General features: G+C 37.9%; 2 protein-coding genes and 1 long non-coding RNA gene across 3 annotated transcripts in view; 2 read left to right on the forward strand and 1 right to left on the reverse strand.

Annotated features, from left to right (window-relative positions):
* The window catches only part of si:ch211-67f13.7 (uncharacterized protein LOC565426 homolog), a 69,151-nt gene extending 68,055 nt beyond the window's left edge, over positions 1-1,096 (forward strand). Inside the window, exon 8 of the mRNA XM_051916279.1 lies at positions 1-1,096. Within this exon, the coding sequence (XP_051772239.1) occupies positions 1-329 (329 nt within the window). The 3' untranslated portion in view covers positions 330-1,096.
* Positions 1,064-4,786, reverse strand: LOC127524617 (CD276 antigen-like). Its single transcript, XM_051916285.1, has 4 exons — positions 4,592-4,786; positions 2,711-3,055; positions 2,310-2,594; positions 1,064-2,210 (listed from the first exon to the last, which is right to left on the reverse strand). The coding sequence occupies exons 1-4, from the start codon at positions 4,644-4,646 to the stop codon at positions 1,993-1,995; spliced, it is 903 nt and encodes a 300-aa protein (XP_051772245.1). The 5' UTR covers positions 4,647-4,786; the 3' UTR covers positions 1,064-1,992.
* Positions 4,586-10,623, forward strand: part of LOC127524620 (uncharacterized) — a 25,405-nt gene continuing 19,367 nt past the window's right edge. The window contains exon 1 of the long non-coding RNA XR_007933113.1: positions 4,586-4,640. This is a non-coding gene — a long non-coding RNA (uncharacterized LOC127524620). The remainder of the gene's footprint in view (positions 4,641-10,623) is intronic.

Raw genomic sequence — 10,623 nt, forward strand, 5'->3', positions numbered from 1 at the left:
GGTTCATAAGCAGTGATCAAGTGCTCTTCTCTGACACATCTATGGCTTCCTCAACTTTAAACAGCACTCTCAGGGCTAATAGAAATGATGACACCATCTGGTTTGAAGCCAAACTGGCCAAAGAGCCCCAGAGGTCCTACACACATGAGGACTTTGTTGCCTCTGTTACCCTGATATCTTCTGAAGAGGCCCATGATAAGCTGTTTCGCACCAGCACAGTGGAACTCATAGAGGAGGAAAGGAAAGAGATGGAGGAAGAGAAACATGGGGATGTGGAGATTTTGATACTATCAGTAAAAGCTTTGTGGGATCTGAAAGGCCGGATTTAGACGCCACGGAGCCGTTTGATGTTGAATCCTTGGACTGGACTGGAAAGAGGAAGATGCAGGATATGAATAAGGGTCTGAGTTATTGGCCAAAGACAGTTCAGAGAATGGGAAGTTCCATGAAGACATCCGTTATGATGTTCAATGAAACCATGGAGCAGCATTCCAAAATAAATGAATCTGCACTGGGTGACTGGAAACTCCATAATGTGTCTCAGAAGAAAAGAATAAGGAAGATGTAAATTCTTCTGAAAATAAAAATGGGGGTTTGGATTTCCTGTTAGTTGACGTCTCTTCAAACGATTAAGAGTTTCCAGCTGGATCTGATGAACTGGTGGAGCAGGGTCTTGTGAGAAAACTGGATCTCTGCTGTGTGTAATGTTATCATGGGTCTAGCACATGTTTGGTCTTGTACAATGACATTTCAAGACTTCAGGGAAAAGTCAGACTAAATATTTTCATTCCGATGGAACGACGTTTATTCATACATCATGACAATATCAAAGATATATTGTGGTCCTCACCCACACTGACCTTTTTGTGTGTTGTAATGTCAATAGGACTGTAATGCTTGTAAATGTGAAAGAACTGGTTGTGCGTATATCCGTTGGTCCTGCAACAATTCCGTCTGATTATGTGGTTTTCCGTTAGAACTAGCAGATTTCATTTTGGAAAAAAATGTTTTATATAGACTGTCAAGTACAGTCATGATTTGTGAAACAATGTTAAACACTCAATACTTTGCAAATATATATTTTATTTTTTCTTGATCACTGTACAGTTTTCTTACACAGTGTAAACACGGTAAACTGTTTCAAACAGACCTCAAATGAAAATCTCAATACAATGTAGAAAAACAAATTTATTTATAAAGAATTTTAAAAAATCCCAATCCTCAGTCTAAAAACACATACATTAGTGTACAGCAGTTTGTTAAATTCCGTTTTACATCAAGATTCAATAAATAGTGTAACAAAAACTTTTGATTCACTGCAGTGTCATCTTGCCATCAGGTCAAAATGAAAACGCTTTTCCAGTGGCAGAGTATTTATGGATACAATGAAATGTTTCAGTGCACAAACTCAACCACATCCACGAATAGTAAATAACTGTAATGCATTTGTAAAAAAAAAAAAAACCATGCATTTTATGAGTAAAAAATTCTATTTAGAATTCATTTTGGTTCTGTTAAGACTGTTTAGCACCTAAGTAGATTCGGTCATTTCGGCTGAGAGAGACACTACAATTATCTGTTACACAGATCACTAGGGGATGAATTGAAATGTTACCTAGTGTAAATAATCAGTGTCATGTGACTAATAAACTATATACTGTTTGTTAAAAGCTGCCAAGGTTAGGAAATATAATACAGTGTTAAAATAAATATAATTATATTGTCTTCATATCACAGAAAGTCTAAGTTTTATAAATAATATTACTGTTAGTTGAAATGATTTTGTAACAGAATAACCATTATGGACATACTAAACTTTTCCACTAAGATTATGAGTTTCAGACTTGAACGAAGCAGTAAGTATGTCCTGTATTACAGATGTTAAGCTGGTGTGTTTGATGAAAATAAGAACATTAAACATATTAAAGTTTGAAGATATCCAACAGTGATCTCTCGTTACAGTCCATGTCTCTGTCAAACCACATTATGATGTTATGCTCCTATACACTGCTGAAATTTTCCATTCAGAATTTGGGTTTCAGAGTTGAGTCCCATATTAGTAAAGAAATTTAGTTTGGTTTGTTCTCTTCTTCTGCTTATAATGAACACAAACAATAAGCCCATCACGATCAGCAGCAGCAGAATAACAGGGATCAATATGAAGCATCCGTGGCATCTGTACGCTGACTCTCCTTGACTCTCACTCTTATCTGTATAAAGAATTAAAACTGATAATTAGTTTTAGTCTTTTGAATGTTATTGATTATTTAAGAGCATTTTAAAGTACTTATGTTTTTGTCTGTCCTCACCTGAGTACAGCTGGATCTCTCTTCTGATGTCTTGACCCAGAGGTTTGTTGTTCAGTATGAATGTCAGAGAGGAGTTTGTGACTTCAGTGAGATTTATCCAACTAGACACAATGTAAAGTCCAGTTTGTGTGTCCTGCATGAGGTGTGTTTGTGTCTGGTTAGTGATGTCTGAGTTTTCCATCAGCCACTGCAGTTCAGGAGAAGGGTAGCCCCCATCTGATGTCACTAGCAGGTTGACTCCATCAGTTAACATGGAGAACTGCAGACGAGGTTCAGAGTAGAACGCTGAAAAACAACAGAATACAGACATTAAAACAAACACACGACTGTTTCAATCACACTGTGAGACCTCGAGATTGATTCACATGATTTTCTATGAACATCAGTCCATGTTTTGTTACCTGCAATATTCACTCTAAAGCTCTTCTTCTGGCTGCCGGTGTTTGTGCTGATGGAGCAGGTGTACACACCAGAGTCCTGCAGAGTGACTCTCTCCAGTTTGAGTGATGCGTTTCCTCCTGCCATCTCCTGGATGAACAGGCTGGTGCGGTTCACATAATGAGGATTCTGACGGTCGAGCTGGTCCCGACTGTAGTAGAAGCTGTGAGCAACGTCCAGCCCACGCTGCCAGGTGATAACGGTGCTACTCAGATCCCACGAGTCCACAGGGAAGGTGCAGGGGAGGATCAGCGCCTCTCCGTAAAACCCAGTGACAGGACCTCTGGGCACAGTAATCTCAAACTCAGCTAGAAAGAGAAGGAGAAAAAATATATCAGCATTTGAGTTTCACAATCAATCATTACTTGCTGTATGATTTTGTTGGCAGATCTTGACATGCCAAAATGATTTACAGAAAGCTGCATTCATGGTTGATGAGATGATCATTTCGCTAAGTATTTCACAACATTTCCTCTTCTAAAAAAAAAAATACAAAAAAAAAAAAGATATATAAAATATATTTTCTGATATATTAAAGGGTTAGTTCACCCAAAAATGAAAATTCTGTCATTAATTACTCACCCTCGTGCCGTTTTACACCCGTAAGACCTTCGTTAATCTTTGGAACGCAAATTAAGATATTTTTGTTGAAATCCGATGGCTCAGTGACACCTACATAGGGAGCAATGACATTTCCTCTCTCAAGATCCATAAAGGTAGTAGTAAAGTGCTCCAAAGCTTCCTGAAGCAGTGTTTTGAAATCGGCCATCACTAAATAAGTCTTTTTTTTTTTTTTTTTTGGCGCACCAAAAATATTCTCGTTGCTTTATAATATTAATATTAAACCACTGTACTCACATGAACTGATTTAAATATGTTTTTAGTACATTAATGGATCCTGAGAGAGGAAATGTCATTGCTGGCTATGCACGCCTCACGGAGCCATCGGATTTCAACAAAAATATCTTAATTTGTGTTCCGAAGATGAACTAATGGTTTTACGGGTGTAAAACGGCATGAAGGTGAGTAATTAATGACAGAATTTTCATTTTTGGGTGAACTAACCCTTTAAATAGCATTTTTGTACATTACTTCACACAATTTATTACAGATTTTTTTTATGCCATTAAGTGTACTGATCAAGGTGTTAAAAAGCTGTAATGCTCTTTCTTGCCTCGGGTGAGAAACCAATGGAATATGGGTGAGATTATTTTGAAGAAACAACATTTGACTTCTAGATAAAAGTTTTTCCTTTAAACATAAGTGATAAAAAGCCCTAATGGCACCTACACTTTACAAAACCGCCGGAACAACAAGAAAGAGGGAAAAATCTTTATTTTCCCTGTAAGATGATAACAACTTTACAATGTTTCATTAGTTAACATTAGACAAGTACATTAGTTAGCATGAACTAATAATGAACTGCACTTATACAGCCTTTATTAATCTTTGTTGTTAATTTCAACATTTACTAATACATTATTAAAATCTTGTTAACATTAGTTAATGCACTGTAAACTAACATGAACAAACAATAAATAACTGTATTTTCATTAACTAATATTAACAAAGATTATTAAATACAGTAACAAATGTATTGTTCGTGGTTAGTTCATGTTAGTTAATACATTAACTAATGTTTAACTAATGAACCTTATTGTAAAGTGTTACCAGAATGTTGAATAATCTCACCTTAGTTTGATTGATCAGTCCAGTAACGTTAATAGATCTAGCTAGTTCTGCCACTTGCAGAGTTAATATTGGCCAGATAATATGAATTTTTGACTGGCTTCATAAAGATCATTTTCGTAACAGTTTCAATAACTTATCAGAAGTATACTCACTGAAACAGGAGGCTTCAAAAAGAAGGAGAGACAGGCAGAACACTTTCAGGTTCATATCACGATCCACGGCTGTTAGTAGCAGGTAAATCTTAGTGCCTGAATCACACCAGATGAACTTCGACTGTCCTCTGCTCTGTGGTTTGTCGGGGAAGCCGTCCGAGCAGATCAACTGCAGAGATCCGATCCTGATCACACCTGATGAACTTTGAGATGTCAGTCCACATATCTCCACTCCAGTATTTATTTAGCATGCAGGGTGTCGCCTCTGCTGCAATGCGGTTGAGCGAGTTTTAAATCAAAACACCTTGTTAACCATGTAAACAGTGTCAGCAGTTTTGGAATTATGATTCATGTGATGTTATTTATTTTTATTTTTTTTTGTCAGAAAAACTAAAGGTGGTTTATTTTACTTAGGAAGGCATCCGGACGTGGACGTAGCCTACTCGCAAGTGTTGCTGTTAAATAGTTATTCTTTCTCGCTGTAATTGTTGCTGTCTTTTAACACTTTTTGTCTTACTTTTTATTTCTTTTTAAATAAAAGTAGTTCATATGTATGCAGTTATGTTGCTAACTAGGCTATATCTTGTTCATATCATTAACTCTCGATGTATATACTAGCCTACGTCTTAAAATGAACATCACTGCTTTAATTCATTCTTGCTCTCTCTCTCTCTCTCTCTCTCTCTCTCTCTCTCTCTCTCTCTCTCACACACACACACACACACACACACCTTTTTATCTTAAAAGAGGTTACGGTGATATGATGATGCAGATTTGTTAACCTTTCAAATAACAAGAACCACTTCAATTATCCTCAAATGTCGGTTTCATTAAATTTGTGTCCTCCACAAGTATAGCCAAACCTGTGGTTACACACACAAGTCAAGCGCCAGTAATTGTAGAGATACAGGGTTGGACTACAGCATGTATTCATACAGTTGACAAAGGACAGAACTTCATGTAAAATGCAATAAATGGGACTAACATTACCAGGTAAACAACTACAAGAGGACAAAACTTTGTTTTTGTGTTGTCCTTGTATTATTTAATAAAAACAATGAAATCGCTTAAGGACAAAGTTACAGATTCACAGCAACATGAAAGGCTAGCCTAGAGGGTGTGACTGTTGGTATTTGCCTCTGGAGTCACGGAAAACTTTACGTCATACGTCATACGTCACACGATTGTTTATATATCATAGAGACAGATTGGAATCAATCGGGTTAGTCAGCTATTTAATGAGGATGATTACTTAAATACTTACCAAGAGTTTCTTTCTCATCATAATATTCCTGTTACTCCAAAACAGTTTGCCATTGTATTTGGTGCCAGACCCGGCTGACATGTATGTAGGCAGAATATGCTTTAAATCTACATTAAAAAATAACAGAGATATTCGTTTTCTTTTTCTTAATGATTGGGTTTCCACTCCTCATGTCGTTTCAAGATGGAACAATAGTGGAAATATATTGTGGAAGAAGGTTTGGACTCTTCCTAACAGTATCTACTGGTAAATAAGGTCAAAGAGATTTCGGTTGCACTTTATTTTACAGTACGTGCACTTACATGTACTTACAGTTTACTTACCTAAGAAAGCACTGGGTAATATAAGGTAAGTACATGGGTTAAGGTTAGGTTTAGGGGTAGGTTCAGGGTTAGCACCTAGTTATTACAATTACTATCATAGTAAGTACATGGGGAATAGGACTGTAAAATAAAGTGCTACCGAGATTTCTTTTAAGCTTATTCATCGGTACTAACCTGTAAAAACCTTCATTGTGTCAAAATTTAAATTAAGTATAGATGTGAACTGTACTTTCTGTGATTCACAACCAGAAACTCTCTTACATCTTTTCTGGCATTGTGATGTAGTGATTTTTACTCCATTCACCGGTGACGTAGTGATTTTTGATCACGTGCCACTTTAAGGTGTGGTTATGAGTGTATCAGATGACCCCTCGCCCCTTTTTGTAATACGAGGCACCAGTTAAGAATTTAATCTTAACAATTTAAGAACACTCCAAAAGAGCTGTTCAATAATTCAGAATTAATATAAACTGGAGGGAGTTGGTCAACTGATTTATCTGAAGGATTTGTGAGAGTCTGGTCAACTAGTAGAGTTTTTGATCATCAACACAAGAAAGACACAGTTATAATAAAAATCAATGAAATTTATTAACAATAGACATGCAAGAGTAAATACCACAACGATTAATAATGAAATAATGAATATGCACTTCTAAAAGATAGTAAAATAATAATCAAAGAAAAATACTGAATTAAATCAAAGAGACAAATAAATGAAGTAAACACGGAATGGATAAATGCAATGCTGTTGAACTGAATGTAGAATGGAAGAGAATTGTATGGGAGTGCTTCTTATGGAAGTCACCTAATGGCTCTGGTAAAACGGTGATAAATAATTGCTTATTTATCATTCAACAAATAATATCCCTATTATTTGTAACAAGCTGACCTCAAGTAACTGTTATCTAAACAGGTTAGAAAAACATATGCTGCATGTATAAACTAATGCCAAGGTCTCTAGAAAGAGGTTTGGTAAGTTTATATTTACGTTCCACACAGTCGGGTGATCAATCCGGTAGCAGAGACGTCTTCCACTGATGATGCAGGCTGCGTGCAGTGGGAGGGCGCGGAGTTGCGATCCAGTAGTCGTGCCACCCTGGGCTGGAGGATGCTGAACTTCGGTTGCGCCAAGAGGGTCCTTTAGGATGGACTGGGCAGCTGGGTCAGATGAATCTTCACAGGTTCCTTTGCAGGCTGGCTGCGTCGCTGAGGAGCCGTGTGGTACAGGCAATGTCTGCCAATGCAGAGGTCATTTACGGACTGGGCTGCGCTGCTGTAGGAGCCGTGAGGGTCAGACGAAGTCCCTCAAAGCTGGGGCCCTTTTTGCAGCTAGAGTGCAGCTGAAAGCAATGTAAAAGGTTTTGCTCGCGAAAGCTTCACCTTAACCGTCTTGTAGTCTCTTTCCTCGTCAGGTCAGAAACTCAGGACGTGGGGTGTCTGTTAATGTCTCCTTCCCCGTCGAGCTGGAAACGCAGAACAAGGGTGTGTCTACCCGGGGGACATATTTATCCCTTTCTAATGAGGAGATTGAAATGTGGCGCCTTGCCGATCCTGGAGTGTGATTGGCCACTGTTATCTGAAGCAACCCCGGTTTTTTAATGCCAACACAATATTAGGTTGCCCACCCTAGTGTGGAACTCATTTGCATAGGATAAAGTACAGTGTTAAAATAGTGTCTTTAACATTTTACCCATGCATTATTTCTTTACCAAACCTCTTTCAAATTATTAAAGGCATCGTAGGGAACAGATAGACACCAAACACAATACGAAATGATTAAATTATCGTCCATGCATTTGTTTATCTGTTAACAGGACTGTCCCATGACCTGTTGTTTTAACAGTCAGTGACCATTAACATAAACTGTGCTTTGCGTGAAGACGGAGTGGATGTGATGCAGTTTCAATCAAATTAAGGCCTCCAAACATAGGTATGAATGGATTTAGATAGATCTCTGTGGCCTCTCTTTATTTCAGTCACTGCTGCTCCATCCAGGGGGTCCTGAAGGAATTTATATGGCAGTCCTTGCCTAAATCTTAGGAATGAGTTTGGTGGTTAGAGTCAATGTGTCGTCCAATGAGAAGTCCTCTCCTTGGTTTTGGTGGGTGCAGAAGGTTCCCCTTCCTGCTCTGGAAGAGGTGTCTGGTAGTTGTCCTAACATCTTATCTGATGTTGCTGAACATTTGTTTATGTTCATTCACCAAAGATCCAATCACAGTGTGGCACATCTTCTTACACACCAGCAGTTAGAGAGGGGCCCTGTCGTAAACTGGTCCCTGGAATGCCATCTTAACTGTTGTTCACAACATTATAAACAGCAACTTAAACAACTGAAGGGGTGGATTCTGGAATCCACTGCCGCTTCAATATATATCTTTTAAGTTATTAATCAACATTTATCTTTCTGGTAAATTATTTGAATGGCTTCAACGTATGTTAAAGCATTTATTTTCCTTTTCAACCACTAGAAAATAATTTTTGAATATTGTCTGTACCTCTCACTGAGAGAAAAGAACATGTTATCAGTATGTTTTGGGAAAGTTTCCTGCTCAGAGCAGAGCTCAGACCAACTTCAGCCTTGATGAAGCTGTGAATCATGTGTATCTGTGTATGTGCGCTGTAAGTGCTCTGTGCAGGTCCTTTGTACTGGTGGACAACTGGCACTCTGCTTGAGACCAGCAGACGCCATGTCATGAACCCAAAAGGACATCCAGTACCTAAATCCAGAGTCCCCTCGTCAGCATCGTGACGAATGGAGAAATGCTTCTGACTATCTGTCCATGTGTGGAAGATTACCAAATTTGTCTATTTTTCTTAGCCAATCAGAATCATTCAACCTGAAGTAATGACGTAGTTAGTTGACTCTGTTAGAGTATAATTGTTATGGAAATGTGAATGTACGCAGAGCGGCCTACGAACTCCTTGTGAGACTTGAAGCTGGCTTCTGCTGATGAAACTGCAAACTATTCTTCAGTAAAATTCTCTTCAGTTTATTAATTTTTTAAACTTTGACTCAAGGTCTTTATTCAACATATCTGGTCTTTTGGGTTTTTAACTGTAAAATTCCCCTACACAACACATGCCCTCTTTTTGCTACTGTAGAGAGACTAACAAACCCCCCAAGTCAGATTCCCAGTGAAATACTCTCAGACAGCAAATGCAGTGAGTTTGCTTCCTTCTTCTCTGAGAAAATCAATAATATTAGAAAGACGATCAGCACATCCTTGAGTTGCGCTGGGGTCAGACAAATCCAACCACAACCTCAGAAAGTAGTTACTATGTCTGATTTCGAAGCAATTGATGGCACAATTTTGGAAGAAACAGTACAGCACCTTAAAACCTGTGCCCTTGACACACTTCACAAAAAGTGTTTAACTGTTTAGAAGCAGATCTTCTAGAAGTGTTAAATGCCTCAGTTCTTTCTTGAGTTTTTCCAAACTCCCTGAAAAACTGCAATAGTTAAGCCTCTCCTGAAAAAGAGCAATCAGGATAACATCATATTGAGCAACTATACAGACCAATCTCAAATCTTCCTTTCATAGGCAAGATTCTTTTTCAGTGTACCCCACACTGTCCACACGTAACTTGATTTTAACTTGTTTAGTCATCATTTGTGGAGCTGCTTGTCAGTGTAGTGAGGCCAATAGGCAGTGGCATCTTTCCTGACCTCTGGTATGGATCACATTTTCCAAACTGGCATAGGATGAAGTACCAAAATGCAACAAACTATGACTTATACTCTTCATCTCTGCCATCACCCTCACTGCTTGATCTTCTGCTTCTTCCTTTCTTAATATGACCTTATTTTCTGATGCACTGCCGTCACTATCATCATACTTTCTGGAAAAGGTACAGCTTTTCCTCTGTCTTCTATAAAACTTACAAACATCAACCTAAAACAGACAAGGCTATTATACTGCTTGCCAGTGCTGAACAATAGTGCCAGCTACATAGAAAATATGTATCCACTAACGGGGCACTGCCTTGACAGCACGTGACCTAACATGTGCTAATGTCTTTTTCACTTCCTTGTTGCCAAAAATATCAAGCACATGGCACATGGCTGAAGGGGATGTAATATGATAATACTAAAAAAATAAAAAATAAAAATTTGGTTGAATATGATCAATTCACTATGTATTATATATTATGTATTATTGTATTTTAAATGCAATTTCTTTGCATCATTTATAAATGACAATGTCCCACTGAGGGTTTAAGTTAGTACTCCATCCAGATAAGTATGGTACACTACTACGGTGTCCCAGCATCCTGAGCAGGTAGATTAGAGTTTCAGTACACCTGATCAGACAATGAAACTTCACGAATGTATAGACTTACGACACGATTAAGATGTTAGACACTGCATTAAAAAAAAAAAAAAAAAAAAAAAAAAAAAAAAGGTACTCATAAGGACAGGCTTGAGGACTGATGAACAGAAAGAA

Source organism: Ctenopharyngodon idella, chromosome 13 (assembly GCF_019924925.1).
Source record: "Ctenopharyngodon idella isolate HZGC_01 chromosome 13, HZGC01, whole genome shotgun sequence".
Taxonomy (NCBI): Eukaryota; Metazoa; Chordata; class Actinopteri; order Cypriniformes; family Xenocyprididae; genus Ctenopharyngodon; species Ctenopharyngodon idella.